At 37.5% G+C, this 23,185-nt stretch overlaps 7 protein-coding genes across 10 annotated transcripts; 3 read left to right on the forward strand and 4 right to left on the reverse strand.

The window, feature by feature from the left end:
* Positions 1–5,139: 5,139 nt before the first annotated feature.
* Positions 5,140–7,495, reverse strand: LOC106089773 (trafficking protein particle complex subunit 3). 4 transcript variants are annotated; one of them, XM_013255780.2, is made up of 3 exons: positions 7,281–7,428; positions 5,511–5,921; positions 5,140–5,441 (listed from the first exon to the last, which is right to left on the reverse strand). In XM_013255780.2, the coding sequence occupies exons 1-3, from the start codon at positions 7,314–7,316 to the stop codon at positions 5,355–5,357; spliced, it is 534 nt and encodes a 177-aa protein (XP_013111234.1). In that variant the 5' UTR covers positions 7,317–7,428; the 3' UTR covers positions 5,140–5,354. The 4 variants fall into 4 exon arrangements, with proteins under 4 accessions (XP_013111234.1, XP_013111225.1, XP_013111216.1 ...); XM_013255771.2 differs by lacking the exon at positions 5,140–5,441 and having other exon boundaries at positions 5,829–7,133; positions 7,281–7,495; XM_013255762.2 differs by lacking the exon at positions 5,140–5,441 and having other exon boundaries at positions 5,829–7,197; positions 7,281–7,495.
* A 2,334-nt stretch (positions 7,496–9,829) lies between these two features.
* Positions 9,830–11,177, forward strand: LOC106090502 (thioredoxin-like protein 1). Its single transcript, XM_013256717.2, has 5 exons — positions 9,830–10,008; positions 10,169–10,325; positions 10,383–10,493; positions 10,557–10,840; positions 10,898–11,177. The coding sequence occupies exons 1-5, from the start codon at positions 9,842–9,844 to the stop codon at positions 11,106–11,108; spliced, it is 930 nt and encodes a 309-aa protein (XP_013112171.2). The 5' UTR covers positions 9,830–9,841; the 3' UTR covers positions 11,109–11,177.
* On the reverse strand, positions 11,162–12,978 carry LOC106090494 (bifunctional coenzyme A synthase). The gene is made up of 2 exons (XM_013256706.2): positions 12,006–12,978; positions 11,162–11,955 (listed from the first exon to the last, which is right to left on the reverse strand). The coding sequence occupies exons 1-2, from the start codon at positions 12,891–12,893 to the stop codon at positions 11,296–11,298; spliced, it is 1,548 nt and encodes a 515-aa protein (XP_013112160.2). The 5' UTR covers positions 12,894–12,978; the 3' UTR covers positions 11,162–11,295.
* A 1,513-nt stretch (positions 12,979–14,491) lies between these two features.
* On the forward strand, positions 14,492–15,312 carry LOC106090598 (probable Golgi SNAP receptor complex member 2). The gene is made up of 2 exons (XM_013256842.2): positions 14,492–14,726; positions 14,787–15,312. The coding sequence occupies exons 1-2, from the start codon at positions 14,587–14,589 to the stop codon at positions 15,289–15,291; spliced, it is 645 nt and encodes a 214-aa protein (XP_013112296.1). The 5' UTR covers positions 14,492–14,586; the 3' UTR covers positions 15,292–15,312.
* Positions 14,543–17,665, reverse strand: LOC106090607 (chromatin modification-related protein MEAF6). Its single transcript, XM_013256854.2, has 3 exons — positions 17,367–17,665; positions 17,100–17,313; positions 14,543–15,789 (listed from the first exon to the last, which is right to left on the reverse strand). Exons 1-3 carry the CDS (start codon positions 17,502–17,504, stop codon positions 15,512–15,514), a joined length of 630 nt encoding a protein of 209 aa, XP_013112308.1. The 5' UTR covers positions 17,505–17,665; the 3' UTR covers positions 14,543–15,511.
* A 1,178-nt stretch (positions 17,666–18,843) lies between these two features.
* Positions 18,844–20,783, forward strand: LOC106090508 (probable tRNA N6-adenosine threonylcarbamoyltransferase). Its single transcript, XM_013256728.2, has 4 exons — positions 18,844–19,066; positions 19,191–19,670; positions 19,724–19,929; positions 20,331–20,783. The coding sequence occupies exons 1-4, from the start codon at positions 18,952–18,954 to the stop codon at positions 20,571–20,573; spliced, it is 1,044 nt and encodes a 347-aa protein (XP_013112182.1). The 5' UTR covers positions 18,844–18,951; the 3' UTR covers positions 20,574–20,783.
* LOC106090516 (fat body protein 2) lies at positions 20,720–21,911 on the reverse strand. The gene is made up of 3 exons (XM_013256741.2): positions 21,688–21,911; positions 21,213–21,614; positions 20,720–21,133 (listed from the first exon to the last, which is right to left on the reverse strand). The coding sequence occupies exons 1-3, from the start codon at positions 21,781–21,783 to the stop codon at positions 20,837–20,839; spliced, it is 795 nt and encodes a 264-aa protein (XP_013112195.2). The 5' UTR covers positions 21,784–21,911; the 3' UTR covers positions 20,720–20,836.
* Positions 21,912–23,185: the final 1,274 nt, after the last annotated feature.

Here is a 23,185-nt window from a genome sequence, read left to right on the forward strand (position 1 = left end):
GCCGATTTTGTTAAAATTTGGGACAGTAAGTTGTGTTAGGCCCCTTGACATCTTTCAGTGAGTTGTGTTAAGCTCTTCGACATCCTTCTTCAATTTGGCCTAGATCGGTTCAGATTTGGATATAGCTGCCATATAGACCGATCTCTCATTTTAAAGTCTTAGCGCCATAAATGCCACATTTATAATCCAATTTCGCTGTGCGTCGAGAAGGAATTGCTGGAGTATAAAAAAAAGAATCGACCATATAGACCGATCTCTCATTTTAAAGTCTTAGCGCCATAAAAGCCACATTTATAATCCAATTTCGCTGTGCGTCGAGAAGGAATTGCTGGAGTATAAAAAAAAAGAATCGAACTTGGTTAGTCCAATTCATTTCGAAAGCGCATTTTCGCTAAAACTTCGATACAAACAAATGCGTTCTTCTCCTTGATTACAAAAAAACGACAGACGGACAAACGGCAGAGAAGAATACGCGGACAGACGGACATGGCCCAACCGTATAAAGACAAGTTTCTGTGTCCAACCGTACACGTGATGTAGCCACAGGCGCAGGGTACAGTTCACATTTTAGCCATAGATGTCATATGAATTCTTGGCTCTAAAATTCTCAAGTGGATGGCTGAAAATACTACATCCAAGTTCGGACGTCATTTCAACATGGGTTAGCATTAACCGATTGCCATAATATTTCATATTTTGCATACTGAGATCAAAAGGAAAAAATGGGGGGTGTTCGTTTCAAAAAAAAATAATTTTGTTTTTTTTTTTTTGGGATAATCTAATTTATATTAATGGGTCGCTTATGGGTAGCAACTAACGTTCGGTTGAGTTGGCGTTCGACAACGCAGCCAAAATAAAACTTGAAACCTTTTATTATGTGTGGCGACTTTGATCAATTGACGCCGATAATAGTCCGGCAGCGAGATAAAGTGTAAATAAATAAATCAACACAAAAAAAAAATAAAGGTGGGAAATATAATAAATAAACATTTTATTTTCAATTTAAAACACTGTTGAACTTTTTCTATTTCTTGGCCCATAAGAGCATAGTGTCCTTTTCTTACGATACTTGTTTATTTATATGATTTTTTTTGGCAAAACCATATAGGAAAGAAGCCCAAGTATCAAGAAGTGACCCGTCTGAATAACAACAAGGCAAGAGCCGATGGATTGCCCGCTGCACTATTTAAGACCAGAAACGACACGCCGATAAGGCGTATGCAACAGCTTGTCTGCGCGATCTGGCTAGAAAAACGCATATCCGATGATTGGAACCTCAGCATACTATGTCTCGTAACACGAGAAAGGAGACAATACGGAATGTACCAACTAGAGGCATAAGTATCCTCCCCATCGCATACATGTTACTTTCGGTCGCACTGTGCGAAAGAATGAAACCTAAAGTCAGTGAGATAATTAGGCCCTATCAATGCGGCTTTAGACCTGGTAAATCCACCCTGGACCAGATGTTCACACTGCGCCAAATGCTGGAAAGGACCCAAAAAGGATAGCTCAACTCTTACCATCTCTTTGTTGACTATAAGGCCGCTTTCGACAGTCCTCTAAGTTCAAAGGTATTTCATATTAATAAGACTGCAGTAGGACACATGCTGACACACGTTCTTCAGTAAGAATAGGAAATACCAAACTGGGTTTCAGACAAGGAGACAGCATATCGTGTGATCTCTTAAATAGCCTGCAGGCTTATCCCAGATGCTGATGTAAATAGTTGTGGCATACTACTCACAAGAAAACGCATCCTACTCGCCTATGCCGATGACATCGGTATCATAGGTCGGTAAACGGAACTGGTAACTGCAGCCTTAAAAAGAATCGAAAGGGAAAGATAAGAGTCTGGCGTAAATGGAGATAAGACAAAATGTTTGGTGTCAACTCCCAAAACATTTTATACAACCGAGCAGATAAAGAAAATGGCGAAAGTTGGGAACAACAGCTTTGAGATAGACAGCCACCATATCTACCTCGGCACCGCCCTAACCGAAATGAATAACACCAGTTTTGATGCTACTTTGGATCAAGCAAGCAAGGCCACCTCACGGCAGACGAAGATAATGTTATACAAGACACTGATACTATCCGTGTTGTTATATGGTTCCGAGGCATGGGAAGATGGAAAGATTCTTCGGAAAATTTGAAATCGATTTGATTTTATTTAATACATGTAATTTGAAGCCATCCAATGGCCCATATAAATATGAATTAAAAAATTATCTACAAGACTCTTATACAAATAACCTTTTAAATAAAGAACATTGAGAATAAAATATTTAGGACCCAGTTTGCTCTGATGGAGAGTATTGGCGTCGTATGAAGCACGAACTGTATGACGACGGTAGCATAGTTAAACGCATCAAAATACAACGGCTACTTTGACCAGGTCATGTTGTCCGAATGAATGAATAGCTCCAGTGAAGAAGTTTTTTGCACTGTGGAAAAACTAAGTGTCAGAGATTAGGGAAGGAGCGCAGAATATCGAGGCGCTTGGAAATCTATCCTTAGTTTGGCTAATGAGACAAATGTTCTGTCATAGCCAATTAAAGAAAGAAAAGTAAATATAGGAAAGAAGTTAGAACATATCACAATTTACAATTATTCTATAATTTTGATCAAGTTTCAACTTTAATGTTCTTGTTTACTAAAAAAAAATGGAAAAAACGTCTAAAAAAACGCCTTTTTTGTTTACAATTAAAGTTCAAGCCTGGGTGGTGCTCATAGTCATCCCGAGCCGGGTCTCTCTATTTTGAATTACGTATATTTTTATTGAACCGGAAATATTGAAATTTAACACCAACACCACCTATAAAATCGAATTACCGCATACGTAAGTTAATCAGGACCCTGATGAAAATGAGCCTCCAGTGTTCTCAAGACGTTAAATCGGAATATTCTTCTGTAAGGGAGCTACATGAAGATATAGTCCGGCCTATTTTAGCCAGAGCGGGAGCAAAATCTTTTGAATCCGTAGCGTTTTCCAATCTCTAAATCCACTCCGCTCACACAAAATAAAAATCTTTAAAATACACATTTTTGGTTTACAAACTTGTTATTTTGGCGAATTAAAGCACCGTAGTGCAGAGGTTAGCATGTCCGCCTATGACGCTGAACGCCTGGATTCGAATCCTGGCGGGAATATCAGAAGATTTTTCGGCGGTGGTTATCCCCTCCTAATGCTGGTGACATTTGTAAGGTTCTTTGCCATGTAAAAACCCAAAGAGGTGTCGCTCTGGGGCACGCCGTTCGGACTCGGCTATAAAAAGGAGGTCCCTTATCATTGAGCTTAAAATTGAAGCGGGCAGCACTCATTGATATGTGAGAAGTTTGCCCCAGTTCCTTAATGGAATGTTCATGGGCAAATTTGCATTAAAGTTAACGTTCATTAAATCGTTATCGAAAACTTATTAGAAAATATATTAAAAAGTTTCGTCTTAATGTCAAAACAAGTTAAAACGAACTTAGTGCGGTAGGGCCAAATCTTGTATATCATCCACCATTGATAGCATTTGTCAAGTTTTTTTTTATATGCAGAGACTAAAAAGGATCGAGCAACAAACTCCATGAATTTTTATACCCATAACCATAGGAAAGGAGGTATATTCATTTTGTGATTACGTTTGCAACAAATCGGAATGTATATATTCTGGATCGTCGTTAAATTCTAAGATAATTTAACGATGTCTGTGTGTCTATCCGTCCGCGTGTCCGTCGGTTGTAATCACGATACACGCCCTTCAAAAATTGAGATATTGAGCTAAAGTTCGACACAGATTCATATTTTGTCTATACGCAGGTCAAGTTCTTGAACGAGCATAATCGGATCATAATTCCACATAACTGCCATATAGACCAATCTTCCGGTTTAGCGTCTTAAGCCCATAAAAGCAGCATTTATTATCCGATTTCATTGAAATTTTAAACCGTACTAAGGCCCCCGATATTCGAACCGAAAATTGTCCATATCGAGCCATAATAAGATATAGCTGCCATATGGACCGACCTACCGATTTAGGGACTTAAGCCTATAAACGGCCGTATTTTCCTATTTTGCTGAAATTTAGAACACAGAGTTAGACTAGATTTTCCTTTGTCCGAACCAAAATTGGTTCAGAACGGACCACACTTTGATATAAATTTGAAGCATGGGGTTGCACTTGGTCACCCTATATCCGAACCTCGTGAGGTCCATATCAAACCATATTTGGATATAGCTTCCAAATGGACCGATCTACAGATCTGGGATCTTAAACCATAAAATCCTCATTTACTACCTGATTTCCTTAAACTTTTATACTCTGACTTATATAAATTTCTCGGTGCCTGGACCGAGTATGATCCAAAGCTGCCCATATTTGGACATTAATTTAGATATAGTAGGTTTATAATAAAATATGATAATAAATATAACCATGGTGGTGAGTATCCAAGCTCGACACGGCCGAAACTAATGCGTTATATGTTTTTTTGATTTGGTTAGGAATTCCTTCCGGTATATGTTTAAGAAGTAAAGTCGGATGATCTGTTTATATAGGAGCAATAGACACCGATTCAAACCATACTTATAGGAGAAATCGTTGTGCAAAATTTCAGTGAAATCAAATAATAATTGCGATTTCTAGACGCTTAGAAAGTAAAATCGGAGATCAGATCATACGTGGACGGTTACGGACCGATTGAGACTACTTTATGAAAGTGTTGGACGACATAAAAGAAACCGGTTTGCAAAATTTCATCCAAATTGGATAAGAGTTGCGTTTTCTAGAGGCTCAAGAAATCAATCCAGGAGATCGCTTTAAAAGGATATAGTCCGATATAGACGGCGATCAAGAATACATATAATCCAAGTTGAATATTGCTTGATGTTGTAAGCGTAATGAAAAAATTAACATATCACTTCATGGGTCAGGGGCAAGTACATTCACAACCAAATAGTCTATTTAAAAGTAAAGGAGCAAGAGCGGGAGCGGAGCGGAAAAAAATTTCCCGGAGCGGATACATTTTTCCCGCCTGATTTAAACATAAAGTAGTATAATGTAAAGTGTTCTGAATACTTAATTTTCCATATAATAGGATTAAGATTGTCCGCCATCTAAGACCGATTTAATATGACAACCATTTATACGATTAATACATGATTTAGATTTTATTGAACTGCTGCTGTATTGTTTTCATTTCATTACAAATTTCTGTAGTAAGACGAAACGAAAATATATTTTCGATGGAGCAAGAAGTTTTATTTATTTTGGAATGAAGCTTACTCGGTTACTTGCCGCAATAGTTAAATATACATAATGTTGGGTACAAGGAAGTAATCCTTCAACATATTTTTCAGATACCCTTTAGTCTTCTCCAGCTGGCACTGCGTCTTCTAAACGTCTAATAAACTTCACACGGATTTCGGTAACACTGTCACCTTTTAATTGATCCTAAAAATGTCGAGAAATTTAAATTAAAAAAAAAATTAGAAATAAAAGTTGTAGAGGTGTTAAATGTACCTGCACAAACCAGCATTGCACTTCCAATTGGACCATTTCCAATGCTCCTCTTATACAACCACTTATGATGGAACTATATCTTAGATTTGTAAGGTCTGGTGGCAACTCTACGAATTCTGTTAGAGGATTGGTTTCAAACTGCAAAGAAAATTCATCGGAGGCAGGAGACCAATTTGTGATCGTTGGCTGTACATTCAAGTAGATACGAAATGCATGCTGTATTCGATCGGCTGTCTCCCGCATTTCCAAGCAGCGTGTCGCCGAAGTACGAGCTAAGAAGTCTTCGATCAAACGCATTCCCATATTGTAGCCTATACGCTCAAGTTGCTTATTAACATCTTCGACATTCTCTATGTCTCTCAACATTTGGGTAACCAATGCTCCATAGGTTAGCGTTAGAAATTCGGAATTCTATGAACAAGTGGGATAGGAAGGAGTTTTGAATATATCCTATATATGTAATTCGAGCCACGAACTTAATTTTTTCCTTAAAATTTACGATACTTATGGCTAGTGTTATAATTATTATTTACAAGTGTTGTATATAATGTTTCCTTCTGAAGAACTGTACGTAAAAAAAGGGGCCGGGCTTTGCATATTAAAGTTTGGCGCTTCAGTAAGCGCACTTGTATGCTACTTAATGGGTGTTATTGTTATATTTGGGGTGGGTGCGTTGCTGCCTTGATATGGTGCTATGACACGTGGAGGTGCCCGAGGTAGTGAAGCTCTGGTGGGAACCATCTGATGCTGATGATCATCAGCTCCCGCACCTTGGTGCATGTCTGCCTTTTCTTGTGCAGAATGAAAGCGACCGCCCTCACCACGTACCCGATTCATTGCATGACGATGTCTTGATTCATGCAAATACTTAGACCGTTCCTTAGGTATTCGTGACTCTAATTTCGCCCTTGCTTGTCTACGTATCAGAATACGTTTATATTGTTTTGCGTTAACATACAATGGTTCCTCCTCAGCTTCCGCTCCAGCCGCTTGTGAGTCCTCAGAAGCTGCGGCAGAGTTGGAGTCGGTCATCGGCGGAGCAACTGCATTTGTACTAACAGTACCAGTTTGCGCAGGAGTTGGCGTAGCCACCCGTGTGGAAGTTGTGGAGACTCCAACATTGCCCGCCGTATTAGATTGTGGTACCATTATTATTTGTTGTGTAGAACTCGCATTCGGTGCTGAAGCCGAGGACTGCTGAGTGTGGGGAACTGCTGCTGTAGCAATTTGCATTAGTTGGCCATTAATATTAATAAACTGGGGTTGAACGGTATTAGAGGCTGACGTTTCTCCACTAACTACTGATGGCTGATACAGCAATGTTTGCCCATCCGGCAACTGCATCAACTGCATAGGTTGGGCCATGAGTTGGTTAGCTTGTAAGGGGATAATTTGCTGTTGTTGAAGTCCTTGCACTTGTTGGGGTTGTTGCCCTATAATAATCTGGGCCCCTCCTCCACCTGTGGACATCATTGGGATTACTTGGATTTGATTAGCTGGTAGGCTGGCGTTAGTTGACATAAGTTGGACTGTATTTTGAGATTGCTGCTGATTCGCAACAGGAATTTCCATTGCTTTCCAAAAACTGGCCAAGTTGTTTATTAGATCACGGTGAAATCAAAGCTACTGTAAAATCGTGATACGTTGTTTAGTGAGGGCGGCCACTTTTATTTCTCTACAGGCTAGTCTAATGATATTTACGAGATAATGATCTGTACTTTTATTCAGTGGGCCGATGCGAAGCGCCACATTGTAGTTCTCACAACTTACCACTTTTTTGGGGTCCAATCTTGTCTGCCGAGACATTTTCTGTTACATCAAGTTCTCCTTATATTAGTTATTTAATATAAAATATAAAATTATACACCTTTACTGTATTTTCCTTTGACTACGGCGGTTGGCTAAAACTCAATCGACGGCGCAACGGCTCCGACGCGACAAATCATAACAGTGACTTTAAAACATTTGTATTTTTTGCAAGACATATAAAAGCAGGTATTGTACAGCAAACAGCTGAGTTCAATTTAACGATATTGTAAGCATGACATAACTACCAGGTACCGTAAACACCTGAGTACAATTTTTTTCGTGAAGTGCACTATCTGTCAACAAGTTTTGTTTGTTTGTGTGTGTATTATTGTTAAGAACCATAGCACACACAAACAACAAAAAATGGCGCGAACTAGTAACATACACAAAAGCAGAGTTACGCTAATCACTGATTTTGGCAGATAGTGCTATCTATATTTTCTTGTTGGGCAACTGCCACTACCTGTAAATGAATATATCTTGATTGTAACCAAAGAGTTTGTGAATCCAGAAAATGTCCACTTAACCAATGTTTACACTGCTCATTAAATCCGGATTTAAGGCTATCGTCAGCTGATTTCATAAAGCGGCCCGAATAGATGATGTTTTAAATCCGGATTTGAACGGCAGTGAAAACGGGGGTTTACATAACATGAAGGCTTCAAATGATAGATAGGCCAATGAATGGGCATCCCATATCTTAAACTCAACTCTTCATATCATTTGCTTCATTTCAATATTAATTTCCTTTTTTTAAAACAACATGCATGCATTTGAGTAGGATCCACACACCCACATTTGTATGTACAAAAATCGAAAATTTTAGGAATTTTACAAGATATACAAACTGCCATAAAAAATCAGCTTTTGCTCACATTTTTAGGTTATGTCATATAAAAAAAACATACTAGTGTGATAGCAAAAATGACGAATCGTGTGTAAATTGGTAATTTTGCCACACATAATGAAATACGAATGATACATAAAAATTGACATGTCATAAGACAAGAACATGTAGTGTGATAGAGCTTTTAGTAAATCTTGCATTTTGGCCAAAGAAACCCAAAAAAATCTAATGTGGTAACTTTGTCAAAACAATGAAAGAATGAAACACGGAAAATTTTCCGAAAAACGTAGTACCAGCCTTTAGCCAAAAAAATTTAAACATTTTTATAAAAATTAAAATTGTCTGTTTGTGCTTTCTTTTTTGGTCTTAAAATCTTATTGAGATTCCATTACAGGATATTGTCCGGCTTTAGACCGTTGTTTGATGCTATCTATTCAAATAATAGTATAACAAAAACATTAAAAAGTCATCAAAAAGTGAGTTGTTGTTGGAAGACTTTGACTGGTTTCCCGTATCGCAATTTAATTTTCGATCAAGAAAAATCATCAGCAGGAGATGTCAAATGGATCATGCTTACAACGTGCTTTACAACCATTCCAAAAATTAATATTTTATTGCGATTTTTGAAATTTTCGTTGCCATAAGAAATGCATTGACATATCCTAAACGAAATTTTCGTTACCGGTACCGTTGTAGAAATTTCGTTGGCGATACGCAGATCAAAGACATATAGGCATTGTTGAATTTTTTCTTGCAACTACGAATGAAAATTTATGTTTTAATAGCTCCATGCCACATGAATGGCAAGAAAATAAAAACGATTAATTACATCATATATGTTCTTTATTAGCCAAAAATAATTCAAATTCAATTCAACCTATGTTAGAAGTATATTTATTTATATACAAATATTTTCTTCTTCCGAGTCTCATTTGTACAACAACCACAAAACATATGGTGCAATCAACCATGTTGTCATCAAGCTGATCGAGGTTTTGCCAACACACATAAGAAATTTGTGAGCGTATACGTGTGCGTACATGAGCAGAGAATATTCGAGAAGGAAGATAACAACAAAGAGAATGCAAATCTATCAGCTTAATACCGTCTAAAGGCTGGTACTACATTCATTTTTCACAGTTGAAAACACATATTTTTTACGGTTACTTTTGAAACACAAAGAAATCTCAATGAAAACATAATACCTTTAAGAAAGTGTTTTCATAGGTAATGAGGGAATGTCCTACTGAATGCAATCAGCAAGTTTGTTTGTTTCATTCAATCTATTATCTAAAAAGAGTAATCACGAAAAAATGTTGCGAAAAACGAACAAAGTACCAGCCATAACCTGGCCGGCTGTTAACAGCTGTGCGCGTGAGACCACCTTAAGCCCCGTTTACACTGCTATTTAAATCCGAATTGTTTTCCATTTATAAAATCAGCTGACGAAAGCCTTAAATCCGGATTTAATGGGTTTTATTAAATCCGCCTTGTAAAAAAGGAAGAAATAAAAAATTACTTTTATTGACGATAAATATAACAATAAAATCGATCGATATATTCATACACACCTATATTAACGCGAACGTCTGGCTATTTACTTATTTCGCACACACAAACGAATACGTAACGTGACGGTGACGTATTCACACAGGAGTATTTGCTATTTTATTTAATGAGGTTTAATGATTCAGCTAAAACCTTTTATTTTGCTGCTTCATATAACTATATCGCAATATCGCAAGAAATGAGTGTACGTGTAATAAATGATGAATTTCACTTCCAATCTGAATTGTCTGCCGCTGGAATAAGATTGGTGGTTGTGGATTTTACAGCCTCCTGGTAAGAGTAACATTTGTTTCGATCTTGCTCGCATTTAACAAAGCCTAATGACGTTTGTTTGTGTTCCTGGTTTGAGTTGTAAAGTCCCATATTCTTGATGTGCACTATCACGTAAAATGATTTTAAAACTTTGTCATTCTAAACTTTTTTAATATTCTAGGTGTGGTCCTTGCCAAAGAATTGCTCCACATTTCGAAATGCTACCAAATAAATATCCCAAAGCAGTATTCTTGAAAGTCGACGTTGATAAGTGCCAAGATACAGCTGCAAGTCAGGGCGTTAGTGCAATGCCCACTTTCATTTTCTACAGAAACCGGGTAAGAATATGAGTACAAACCGAGCATGCCCAATCAGTCATACTGATTTATTTTCAGACACAAATTGATCGCGTGCAAGGAGCGGATATTAATGCATTGGAAGCCAAAATACAAGAACACATAGGAAGTGATGGAGAAGATGCAGGTGAGGACTATGGACAAGGATTGGTAAGATATTAGTCGGTATATTCTTATCAAGACCTTAAAGAAAGTAATATTTTTTCCGTGCAGATGGAATTAAATACCTTCATCTCCAAACAAGAGTGTGAATGCCTTAATGAGGCCGATGATCACTGCCTAAGTCATTGTTTGACTAGCAGTGGCGGATATTTGCAATCGGACTGTGACGAACAGCTAATTCTGTCCATAACATTCAATCAAGTCGTTAAAATACACTCCCTGAAATTTAAAGCCCCACCTCAATTGGGACCCAAAGAAATAAAAATTTTTATTAACCAGCCACGCACTGTTGATTTTGATCAAGCCGAATCTATGACTAGTGTCCAAGATTTGACGTAAGTACTGGAGTACAAAGTTAAGAAAAGACAAATAAAATTAAGCCTTCGTTTCAGCTTGGATCCAAAGGATTTGGAGGGCACACCTGTAAATTTACGCTTCGTAAAATTCCAAAACGTGCAGAATATACAAATTTTTGTAAAAAATAATCAGTCAGGAGGAGAAGTTACGCAGCTGGATTACTTGGGTTTTATTGGATCACCAATCTTGACAACGAAGATGAATGATTTCAAGCGGGTGGCCGGCAAAAAAGGAGAGAGTCATTAGACCCAGTACAACTCTCTGAACAAAAATTTTCTTAACAAAAATAAAACTCTGAATTGATATGCACGTTAATATGTCTACAATTTAAAATTATTTAACAATGAAAAAGAGGCAACGTTTAAATACTAAAAGAATGGTCTAGAGATACAGGCTCTAAAGAAATAAAAGGTTTATATAAGTGTTACTTTCCTTATAAATTGCTACTTGTTTCTCTCGAAGACTTTATTTCCCCCATTAACATTTGCCAAGCTTTCTCAGCTTGTGTTAGCGTAAAATTGGTATCCCACTGCGAACTAAATACGACGTGAGATTTTGCAACAATTTCACTATTACTTGGCTGACTGGCCAGCCGGCGTTTTGCGTCTTCTTCTGAAATATTATTGCGTTCAACGACACGTCGAACCGCTTCTTCTGGCGAAATAATCATAGACCACACTTCGTGTACTTCTCTTTCCCATCCAGCTTTAATTAACACAGCAGCTTCCAAAACAACCACTTTTGGGAATTCCTTCTTTTCGACTAAAGCACGTATTCTACGTTTCACCTCTACCATGAGTTCTGGCCAGACTATACCATTCAATTTCTCCAGTTTTTGTGGGTCAGCAAATACGATTGGTCCTAATTTTGTCCTGTCTATGCGTTTGCAATCATCCAAAATTCTATCTCCGAATTCTTCCACAACTTTATTGTAGCATACTTGGCCGGGTTCGTAAATCTCATGAGCTACTTTATCACAGTCTATCACAAAAGCTCCCATACCCCGCAAACGCTGAGCCATTTTACTTTTTCCTGAAGCTATACCACCTGTTAAACCAATAATGTAGGGTTCTGAAGTTAGGTACGGCCTTGGCTAAAATAATAAAATGAGTTACAACGGTTATATTATATTCTCATACATACCTCTGGTTTCCTAAGACGACTTCCCAATAAATCAATACGCGTATTACTAGAGCTTACTTTGCTTTCCTTCGGCCCACTGCTGTCCGAAGCATCCACTAGATCTATGCAGAATATATCCAAGGGTTTCAAATTATTCTGTCGTCTCAATTCATTAACCTTTTCTCCGCCCTTCAAAGTCTCAGCGCTCACAACGATCATGTCCATGTTTGGATCACTTTTTGTGGGACCAAATGGATCGTCAATTGGAACCACTTCATAATGCAGTGTGGAATCAATTTCATTGAGAAACAAACGAACATTCTCTATACGTTGTTCTACTGGTAAAATAAGCTCGTGTAGTGTTTTACTTCTCGTCAACTTGGATGTCGTTACGCCAACAACCAATCTAGAGCAAGCTCGTATTACTGCTTGCGATAAGAAAATTTTATGACCCAAATGAATGCGATCGAAAGTGCCTCCCAATACTACATTATTGTAAGCCCGTATTTTATCTTCTGGTCCTAATTGTTGATACTCTGCTAAATCATTTGTGTTTTCATCGCCATGCAAATAAATTGTTGGTTTTTCTATCTGTAATTGTTGACGCAATCTCTCGCAAATTTCGGGATGGTGAGCATCCGAAAAAATTAAGTCAACAGGTTTTAAATGCATACTAGCAGTTTGGGTCTTCAATGTGCCGATCAAGATATTCAAGTCCTTGTCAATGAAGCGAGAGCCATCGACATATAACTGCGATATCAGACGACCATATGATGGCACGGGAACATTTGTAGGGGGCACGTTGAGATGTATATATAGGGAATTTACATACTCGTATTTTTGGAGAGCTTTCAAAGATTGAGCAAACCGTTTTACATGGGACACTACTAAAAGTCCAGTCGATGCCATTTTCTATTATTCCGTCTAAATCAATGGAATGTCAAGGAACAAAGTTCAAAAGTGAAAACAGGTGGAAATAGGGATGCCAGTAATATTTTGAAAAATGTTGTATAATGAGATAGATTGGACGATAAGAATTGGAATCTTTACAATAGAAAAGCCGTGGCGCAACAATTACAGGTGTGGGTCCCATTTGCTTATACAAGGCGGATTTAAAAAAGTGGTCTCACGCGAACAGCTGCTGACAGTAAAGTGTTTTGAAGAAAATCGTTTAGTTCAAAGGCGAAAACAGAAAAGTTAACGCATTTGGTATTCAGTAGCCACTTCTAACAATAATCGACATCGTTAAAATCAGCTGTTTTCGCTAACGAATAGAAATTAGTTAACTAAACGATGAACAATTATTTTATACTTATGTTGACGATTGCTTTAGAGTATTTTTCTTTTGTTATTTTGGAAGCGTGGAAGCGTGTATTTCTTACGGCTATTGGGTAGGGCTGCCACAGAGACAAAATAGATAACGATTTATGTTGACGATGAATTAGAGAATAATATAATCGTTCGTGCAAACGATTTTTGTCGACATATTTTACTAAACGATATTCGTTATTTAAAACAATTAAAGATGATCTCATTTGTACAACAACAATAAATCATATGGTGCAATCCGAAATCTTGCCATTAAGCTGATGAGTGTACGTGTGCAGAAAGTATGCGTACATGAGCAGAAAATATGGGAGAGGGAAGATTACCAAGTATTATACCGTAAACAAATTTTTTTCGCAGAGTGCACTATCTGCCAAATAGTTTTGGTTCTGTATGTGTATTATAGTTAAGAACCATAACACACACAAACAACGAAAAATGGCGCCAACTAGTTACACAAAATCAGAGTTTCACTAATCACCGATTTTATCATATAGTGCACCCAATATTTTGTTGTTGGGCCACTACCTGTAAATGAATACATGTATCTTGGTTCTAATGAGGACAATACAAATCTAAAACACCTTTGAAGAAGACAAGTTGTAAAACAAAGTTTATTTCTAAAACTGCTTTGACATTTCTATTTACGGCTTATGCTACTCAAGGTAGTTTCGTTAGGGGTAAATTTTTGTTGTTGTGCTAATGATTCTACCTTTTAATTGTACCATGGCTTTAAACCATGTTTACACTTGGAGTAAATCTAAATTTGCGAAGAGATTTCAGAAATCTCGTGTTTTGCAACGGGGTTTCCGATACATTTTCAGTGTGAGCAAATCTATTGGGTTGCCCAAAAAGTAATTGCGGATTTTTTAAAAGAAAGTAAATGCATTTTTAATAAAACTTAGAATGAACGTTAATCAAATATACTTTTTTTCTAAAGCAAGCTAAAAGTAACAGCTGATAACTGACAGAAGAAAGAATGCAATTACAGAGTCACAAGCTGTTAAAAAAATTTGTCAACGCCGACTATGTGAAAAATCCGCAATTACTTTTTGGGCAACCCAATACTTGGGGAGGTTTGTAGCAAATCTACTTGGGGAGATTTGTAGCAAATCTTCTTCGAAATTCAAATGCAACACTTCATGTGTTGAATACCGGTTATTATCGGTAGTTTTGGACAGTATTAATTGACAATAGCTAATTGATGACTGAAACACGTCATAACAAACCTATTTGTATGTTTAGATTATAGTCTGCATGAAGCCATCAATTCCAAATGGAAGCACTGTATCATCAAACAAATCATCTTTTGAAAGAAATAGAGCAAAGCTTTCAAAGGTTGGTTCAGACGGCAGGCCAGCCCAACAGCTATGATATCGAGAATGAAATACAAATGAAAATAACACAAGCCAACACGTTCGTATTACTACATTTACTATGATTGTACACATTTACTATTTTCTTAATACATTACAGTAACTGTGATCGATTAGATGTACTACTTTATAAGGTTCCGGCTTCACAAAGACCATCTTCAAAGATGAGAGTGGACCAATTGAAATACGATGTCAGACATTTGCAAAGTAGTCTTCAAATGTATAGGGAAAAGCGACAAAAGAAGCAACAGGAATTATCTGAAAGGGAACAGCTTCTAAGTCACCGATTCACAGCAAACAATACAGAGACATGTTTGGACCTTGATTATGCGCTGCAACATAACCAACAACTGGGCAATGCCCATCAAGGTGTTGACGAAATGATATCAACCGGCAGCAACATCTTATCCAGTTTGGTTAATCAGCGAACCACTCTTAAAGGAGCTCAAAAACGGCTTATGACAATTGGTAGTACTTTAGGATTGTCCAATCATACTATGAAATTGATCGAAAGGCGTTTTGTTGAAGACAAATATATTATGTTCGGTGGGATGTTTGTTACCCTCTTGGTAATCTGCCTAGTTATATACTTTTTTGTTTTGTAACTAAAGACTTGAGAATCTTAATTCATGTATCTTTATTTGTGTGCGAAATAATTCGAGGACCTTAATTTAAATGTAAGTATCTACGTCAATTTAAATTAAAATGAAATGAGACTTGTTGCAAATGGGTTGTGAACTCTAAAAACAACGTAAAACATGAAAGTAAGTTTAAAATTGATACTAAAAACTAGTTGAATATGTTGAAAGATGATCTACAAATAAATCATCGATGCCGAATTTTTTTATTAACATGACCACCTTTTTTGGCCGTTACACTAGATGTAGACGTAAGTTTACTTTTTGTGGAAGTCCCACTTGGTGTTCCCGGCTCCTTGTTGGTTTCTCTTTGCGGTGTAGATGCACGATCAGCTTTGTCGTCCTTACCGGTACTTTTAATAGAGGTGGCACCATCATGAGCTGTGGTTGTATTTTGGTTCAATGCTATCTGATTATCACTTGAATCTTCATTAGTTACAGAATCGGATTCGCTAGCTCGTTCAGCTGTAAGTAAAAACTATTAAAGTTCGGAGGGCTGAATCCTATTTACCCTCCATCATAGGTTGAGCTTGTTAAATAATGGAAACTAATTCTATTTGCAAGGAAAATAAAAACTCCTAATAACTTAAAGTCACAGTCGATGGACAAAGAGTTCCGACAGTAAATGACCCGAAGATCTTGGGGGAGGCCTCATCCCGTCGTCAGACCAAACCTACAGATGATAAACATCGACACGAGGAGACAAAGAAACTTAAAGTTAAAGATCGTAGTAAGCTTCTCTCTAAACAATATCTTTTGAGCTGCCACCAAAATAATCACTCGAATTTCCATCTCACTGAAAACCTCCTGCGAGACATGACAGTGGGAGAATGTGGATGTTGCAACTAAACTCGTATCGCTCAAGGTTAGACGATACCATCCCCAATATCAGCAGTGTATGCAACACAGGACCCCATGACACCAATCACCTTAGATGGAATCATTCTATATACTTACAGCGGATGTGGCTACAACAACAACATCGTAACCAAATCTGATTAGAATTTTTTCTTTCAGGTGGACATAATATTTAATTAATATTTTAGACCAATTTGAATTATGCTTTACGGATATTTAACAACAAACTTGTCAATGGACTGATCGCCGCGGGGACAGGGTGGCCATTGGTTACTTAACTTAAGCAAGAGCCGGTGCCACCACGGGCCTCTCACTGAGACTCTCCTGGACGCGCCCGGTAGCTCAGCTTCTTTTGACAGATATTAACACCGCACAGATAGGACATTAAAGTTCCAGCCTGTGTGGTGCTTACAGCTATTCCATGCCTGGACAAATTCGTCATCTTCAATATAAGCTTTAATTTTATGGGAGCTATATTAGGTTATGGACTATTTGGGACAACACTTGGATGAAATGCCAGTTGAAGCGGATAATATTTCGCCCTTTAGAAGTTAAGGAAGCTAAATCGAGATAACGTATCACTTAATTGACCAATTTGGATCAAAGTTGGCATAGATATAGAATGTCTTAACTTAAATCGATAGTGCATAATGTCTGGCAAATCGCATAGCAATTGGGCCCTCTAGCTGAAGATGTACCTATATAAAAATGTCTGAGTGTTTTAAATAATTTCCTGTGGCTAGCATTACTAGGAAGCATGCGATGGACGGGACTAGAATGGCTTAAAATGTCAAATTGACCAATAATATACTTATTTTTAAACCATCAATTCGAGGTGTTACAGCGCAATGAGAAAATTTAGTACTACACTATTCTATGGTGGAAGGTATAAAAAGAGAAGTTATCATTTTTCTTACGATTGCATATGGCCATTGAAGTTATGGAGGATTTCGAAAATAAACGTTCGGCTTCTTTGAATTTTCTGTTTCTTTTGTCTGCTTTTGAGTTAGTGGCCTTATTCGATGTTAAGTACCGCTCCCAACCTCTAATAATATTACCGCAAAGTTGAGTGTCTTCCAAATACGATCCTTCGAAAGCATAAATTTGTCTCTCCAAGTTGGCTAGTTGTTCCTATAGACATAAATGTTATAATGCAAAGTACATTTCAATTATTGGGGACTCACAGAAGTTTCCGCCTTTTTCTTGATAAGGTCTGCAAGTTCTGCCCTGGTATCCAAATTAGTAGACTTCATTGTTGAGTTTTTTGTAGATTTTCGTTGTTTGTTGGTGGAATCACTATTTTTTACTGATGGCGAACTCATTTTGAGGAATGTCAAATATACTTTTTTACAATCTGGTTAATATAAATGTCGTTCTTTTATTCATTAGCCTGAATTTGGAAAAGTTATCGAAAACTAAATATTTTTGTGTGCATTATTTCAGATACACAACATGAGATCTCAAGCCATCAGCTGATGGAAACGGTGTTTGACATCCAGTGATGTGTTCTAAAGTACCAAGCACACGAAATGAAAAATCGCTCAAATAGTGCAATTGCTTGAACATGGACGATTCAAGTAGGTGGGATGATTTTATGAGGTAAGTAGTGGAATTCTATAAACTGCTTTAACGAAAATCGCTTAGTTAAAAGCAATAACAGAAAAGTTAACGATGTTGTTATTGTAACCACATTTTCATGTGGAGGTGGGGATCTTCGTCAAGCTCCTGCAGGTGAGCAAGTTCGTTTCGGTCCAAAGGACCGATCGCAGCGGGAACAGGGTGGCCATTGGTTATTTAAAGGCGCAAATAATTACAGCTATTCCGTGCCGGGTTAACGATTTTCAAAGATTGTGTAAGTTGGTCTAGAAGGAGTAATAGGACATTTATTTGTTGGTATTGGAAGGGGACGGACCCTCCCCTAAAAGCCGCCTCATGTCTGTACGCCTGTTTTTAAGGGGTTTCTGGAGAATGGCGGTCCATATAATTTGACACAAATTTGAATACCATATTCGTATTCTACTCGCCAATAATTTGCATTTGAGGGGGTGGGGAACGCACCTTAGATACTTAATTGGACCCAATTTTAGTATCAAATTCCTTCTCTATTCCCAAAGCCCCATATTATCCTGATCAGTTCAAGTTAGTTTTTGGGGGTGCTTTTGTGGTAAGAGGAGGGTGCGCTTCGGATATCAACAAAGCGGACCCTCCCAGACCGTATTCGTAATCTATTCTTGAATTCCTTTCACTTGAGTTCCATTTTGTCATTATCATCGAATATGCTTATTTGAGCGGGTTTTGTGGTCGGGGTGACTACCTGTCAAGATATATTCATTTACAGGTAGAGGCAGTTGCCCAACAATAAAATATTGAGTGCACTATCTGTCAAAATCAGTGATTGTGCAACTCTGATTTTGAGTATGTAACTAGTTCGCGCCATTTTTCAATGTTTGTGTTTTATGGTTCTTAACTATAATACACACACAAGCAAAACTCGTTGTCGTTACGTCACGGACATTACCTTGTATAAATTTGCTTAGTATAAACTTAAATGTTAACGTTAACGTGCAATTTATTTATTTCGCAGACACAAACGAATACGTAACGTGACGCAGACGTATTCACACAAACGAGTCGATTAATTAATTAGCAAAATCACAGATGTTCAATATAGGAAATCTATAGTGTATGAGCCAAATAGCTTGCAATAAATAATAATAAAATCATCGTACACTGTGACATTCAGATCTCTAGTTTGCTGTTCCGGTAACTATGGTGTGCGCTTTGGGTATCGAAGGAAGTGCTAATAAAATTGGCATTGGAATAAGCAGAAATGGCGAAGTCCTATCAAATGTTAGGCGGACATATATTACACCTCCCGGCGAAGGTAATTCTTGTTGCTCTTTGCACGTGAATCATTGCAGATATTTTCGCAATTCCAATGGGTTTGCGCACAAAAAGTATAAAATAGCCGGATTAATTTGATCTAATTATGTTATGTACTTTTTAAGGTTTTCTACCAAAAGAAACTGCTAAACATCATCGTGATCACATCATAAGCCTTGTCAAGGAAGCAATGAAAGAAGCAAATATTACGGCAGACGACCTCGAAGTTATTTGCTATACAAAGGGGCCAGGAATGGCGCCACCACTTTTGGTCGGCGCCATTGTCGCACGTACATTATCTCTATTGTGGGAAAAGCCGCTTGTGGGTGTCAACCACTGCATAGGTCACATTGAAATGGGCCGCTTTATAACAGGTGCTCAAAACCCTATTGTTTTGTATGTCAGTGGAGGGAATACGCAAGTTATTGCATACTCCAACAAGCGATACCGAATTTTTGGAGAGACAATTGATATCGCTGTTGGAAACTGCTTAGATCGATTTGCCCGCATTATAAAGCTTTCAAATGACCCAAGCCCAGGATATAATATTGAACAATTGGCAAAAGAAGGCAAACAATTTGCGAAATTGCCCTATGTGGTTAAAGGTTAGTTGCAAAGCCCTTTCTTGCAGCCCTTAGCTTACGAGTTTTTCTTCAAGGTATGGATGTTAGCTTTTCGGGCCTGCTGTCACATATTGAAGAGATCGCAGATCCAAGCAAGAAGAAAAATAAAAGAAAAAAAGCTGAGGACGTGGATGAACCGGAATATACTAAAGCTGATCTTTGCTACTCGCTCCAGGAAACCATATTTGCAATGCTAGTTGAAATAACAGAACGTGCTATGGCGCACTGTGATTCCAATGAGGTAATTAAAACAATTGTGTGTGTGTTTGCGCTTTTTTCGTAAATTTTCTGAAATCAAGTAACATTAGTTGACTACATTTAATAAAATTTTTTAAGTTTGCATTTATTTCAAATTTGTTTGCCTGTTAGGGCGAATATCATTTTTCATGCGGTGTTTATTTAGCTTTCGAGACGAACTTAATGGTTGGAATTTACTTTTGTTTACTTAGAGGGCTACATTCGGTCACTACCTACTACATACTTCTTCATTTACTTATTAACATCAATTAGCTCTATTCAAAAAATAATAAGTCCTTTCAGGCTTCATTCAATGGTTGTTTTCAACTACTCCAACTCAATCTTTGAGAAAAAAGTCAAATGGAAACAAGCGAACACATTCACACGATCTTTGTTTTTTTTCAGGTGCTTATTGTTGGCGGCGTTGGGTGCAACGAGAGACTGCAAGATATGATGCGCATTATGTGCGAAGAACGGGGAGGCAAGTTGTTTGCCACAGACGAGCGTTACTGCATTGACAACGGCCTCATGATAGCCCATGCCGGAGCTGAAATGTTCAAGTCGGGCACGCGAATGGAATTTGAAGATTCGTTTGTTACACAACGATTTCGTACGGATGAGGTATTGGTTACGTGGAGAGATGACTAATTGTGTGGCCTCAAAACAGGGGAACGCTACAATATGATAATCGATTGGCTAAGTTTTATATGAATAAAGGCCAACTTATGAGAAAATGTTCATTCGAACCTGATACAAGATTTCAAAACTTGGAGTGGCAAACTCTCTATGGTATGTACAAGTCATTTGTTTTAAACTTTTTTATTTCACCCATTTACAATAAATATGTTAACATCTTCATATCTGTGCTTATCACTATAACTTATGTACTATAAGTTTTGTTTGGAAACCTTTTATTCCCCTAACTGTTGCTCAATGCCGGTCCAATAGCGTTTCATTTCTAATGGAAATAGACGTTTGCCTTCAATTATATAAACTGCTCCATTTTCTTGTTTTTCCAAAGCGGTGAGTATGCACCGGGAAACATCCGCAGCACTTTGTTTATTTAAACGATCTAAAACACGATAAGATTCATCGCCCAATTCAGGAAAGAGAATTTTTTCGGTGAAATTTGTAAACATATCCGTTATTGTGGCACCGGGACACACTGTAATGAGCTTGACACCGCTTCGTTGGAAATAAATATCATTCTGTTGCAAAGACAAAAAGAAAAAAAAAAACAAAAATCAATTTTGAACTCAATAAGTTTTTCTTAAAATTTTAACTTACTCCCATGCAGCGAGTGAAATTGATTATACCGGCTTTTGTGGCAGCATATACGGGTACTAAGAACATAGGATCCAGACCTACAACCGAGGACATATTGCATATTATACCGCCCTGGCCAGCATGTTCTTTGCTCATTATTTTCAGGGCGCTCAGAGTAGAATTAATCATGCCTCCCAGATTGACTAGTAATGTACGTTGTACTTCTTGGTCGTTGAAGAGTCCTGCAACATTTACCACAACGTCTAGGTGACCAAATGTTTTTGAAATCTCTTCATATGTTGCATCCATCCCTTTTTGATTTGACACATCCATTTTGATTACGATAATGTTTTGTGTAGGAAAGTTTGATCGCATATTAACCACTTCTTCCAAGTTATCCTGAATGTCCAAGATAGCCACTTTCTGCCAAAATAGAAAAAAAAAATACATTACACTTAGATTTTGATTTGAGTATTTAGCGTTGTTGCAAACAAACCCCAGCTCCCTGTTGCAAGAGTAATTTTGCAACTTGTAATCCTATACCGCTAGCTCCTCCAGTGACAACAGCATTTTTCCCTTTGAAAAAAGACATGACACTTATTTTATAGCAACGCTTATCCTTTCTGCAGTTTTCTATTATGCCGCCTAGCTATTCACCACAATTGAGAGTGTAATTCACCAACTCAGTTCGAAATTTATTACGATTGTAATCTGCTCATGGGCGCAGCGCCACCTTATATATCACATACGATTTGTAATACGATCTTAATAACATTGGTTTTACATAAACACCACATGTAACCAGTTGCTGCTGCCACCGCGAGTGTAGATGCTTTACTTATTACATTAGTTGCTGATAGTAGTTCATTAGATTTCCCTGCACTCAAACAGCTATGCTATTATTTTTGCCCTTCATCGAGAAGGTATGCATTTCAGTTGTTTGGTAATAAGTTTGATTGAAAAAAATAAAAATAATCAATCAAGTGTTGAAAATATTGCTAGAAGTCATTTTGTTGAGAAAATATTTATTGGCTTTATGAATGATATGAACGTGTACAACTTTGTTTTTGCCAAGTTCATTTCTTCCTCTTAAAGGGATGGCAAATATTTTCTCGATTATTTCATTCCAAGGATGCCGGTACTTATGCTGACACTGAAGCAGTGTCGACATTGTACTTTATGCCGAGTCACCCTGAAACATTTTTGGTAAATTTTGATGTTGACGATTTTTCATGACTTCGTTTTTTTTGGAGATAAATAAAGTATTCCACTCTTATCTGTCAAAAACAATCAAATTTTCTTCATAATGTTAAAGCGCTATACTAGCTCATGCAACACAGTTAACGCAGATTGATGCATTATTACCAAGCAACACAAAGCAGCTACCTAGTTAATGTTATAGCCATAAAATTTCCATATTTACTTGAACACGTCTTAAGTTTTCGCATGAGTTCGAGTTCTTTGCAGTTTGTCCATCAGCATGTCGTCTCAACTGACAATCCACTACTCCATTTGCTCTTGCTGCCATAATTCATATATTGTCCTTTCTGTATGGCTGTCCATTTAGAGTGATAACATCTGTCGTGTACAGTTATTGTAGCCACATGTCTACATGTGGTCGTGTACAGTGTAACCGTTGTGCGACTAAAGTCGGAATTTCCGACCTTTTTACTTTCAAATAACTTTTGTGCGACCTTTTGAAACTTAAACATTTTTTGCGACTTTTTGAGACGGAAACCTTTGCCGATGAAAAACTTCATCGGGTCAATCCGGAACGTACAACCGGCTGCCATGGGGTTTGTTGTTCCGTACTTTTTAACAGTCAGATGCAATAATTGGCGATCAATCGAAGTATACTTTTGCGAATTATCCGTTTTCATTTTCATATGAAAACGGAATTTGGGGATGTAAAAACTTGTATAGTAGCGGTATTTTCAGTTAAGCGATTTTCATTTAAAAAATTCAATTGCATTGAATAACGCCAAAAATATATG

The sequence above is a fragment of the Stomoxys calcitrans genome, chromosome 1 (assembly GCF_963082655.1).
Source record: "Stomoxys calcitrans chromosome 1, idStoCalc2.1, whole genome shotgun sequence".
Taxonomy (NCBI): Eukaryota; Metazoa; Arthropoda; class Insecta; order Diptera; family Muscidae; genus Stomoxys; species Stomoxys calcitrans.

What these genes read in the sequence shown, in the direction of transcription:
- LOC106089773 (XM_013255771.2), bottom strand. Translation starts at nt 7,082, where the DNA reads ATGGAAATTCCTGTTGCGAATCAGCAGCAATCTCAAAATACAGTCCAA.
- LOC106090502 (XM_013256717.2), top strand. Translation starts at nt 9,842, where the DNA reads ATGAGGTTTAATGATTCAGCTAAAACCTTTTATTTTGCTGCTTCATAT. An exon ending in GTGGATTTTACAGCCTCCTG is followed by an intron (nt 10,009 to 10,168) that starts GTAAGAGTAACA and finishes TTAATATTCTAG; the next exon opens with GTGTGGTCCTTGCCAAAGAA. An exon ending in ACTAGTGTCCAAGATTTGAC is followed by an intron (nt 10,841 to 10,897) that starts GTAAGTACTGGA and finishes CCTTCGTTTCAG; the next exon opens with CTTGGATCCAAAGGATTTGG.
- LOC106090494 (XM_013256706.2), bottom strand. Translation starts at nt 12,893, where the DNA reads ATGGCATCGACTGGACTTTTAGTAGTGTCCCATGTAAAACGGTTTGCT. An exon ending in GTCGTCTTAGGAAACCAGAG is followed by an intron (nt 11,956 to 12,005) that starts GTATGTATGAGA and finishes TTATTATTTTAG; the next exon opens with CCAAGGCCGTACCTAACTTC.
- LOC106090598 (XM_013256842.2), top strand. Translation starts at nt 14,587, where the DNA reads ATGGAAGCACTGTATCATCAAACAAATCATCTTTTGAAAGAAATAGAG. An exon ending in AAAATAACACAAGCCAACAC is followed by an intron (nt 14,727 to 14,786) that starts GTTCGTATTACT and finishes AATACATTACAG; the next exon opens with TAACTGTGATCGATTAGATG.
- LOC106090607 (XM_013256854.2), bottom strand. Translation starts at nt 17,504, where the DNA reads ATGAGTTCGCCATCAGTAAAAAATAGTGATTCCACCAACAAACAACGA. An exon ending in AGAAAAAGGCGGAAACTTCT is followed by an intron (nt 17,314 to 17,366) that starts GTGAGTCCCCAA and finishes TTATGTCTATAG; the next exon opens with GAACAACTAGCCAACTTGGA. An exon ending in TTCAATGGCCATATGCAATC is followed by an intron (nt 15,790 to 17,099) that starts GTAAGAAAAATG and finishes TTTTACTTACAG; the next exon opens with CTGAACGAGCTAGCGAATCC.
- LOC106090508 (XM_013256728.2), top strand. Translation starts at nt 18,952, where the DNA reads ATGGTGTGCGCTTTGGGTATCGAAGGAAGTGCTAATAAAATTGGCATT. An exon ending in TATTACACCTCCCGGCGAAG is followed by an intron (nt 19,067 to 19,190) that starts GTAATTCTTGTT and finishes GTACTTTTTAAG; the next exon opens with GTTTTCTACCAAAAGAAACT. An exon ending in CGCACTGTGATTCCAATGAG is followed by an intron (nt 19,930 to 20,330) that starts GTAATTAAAACA and finishes GTTTTTTTTCAG; the next exon opens with GTGCTTATTGTTGGCGGCGT.
- LOC106090516 (XM_013256741.2), bottom strand. Translation starts at nt 21,783, where the DNA reads ATGTCTTTTTTCAAAGGGAAAAATGCTGTTGTCACTGGAGGAGCTAGC. An exon ending in TCTTGCAACAGGGAGCTGGG is followed by an intron (nt 21,615 to 21,687) that starts GTTTGTTTGCAA and finishes CTATTTTGGCAG; the next exon opens with AAAGTGGCTATCTTGGACAT. An exon ending in ATTTCACTCGCTGCATGGGA is followed by an intron (nt 21,134 to 21,212) that starts GTAAGTTAAAAT and finishes TCTTTGCAACAG; the next exon opens with AATGATATTTATTTCCAACG.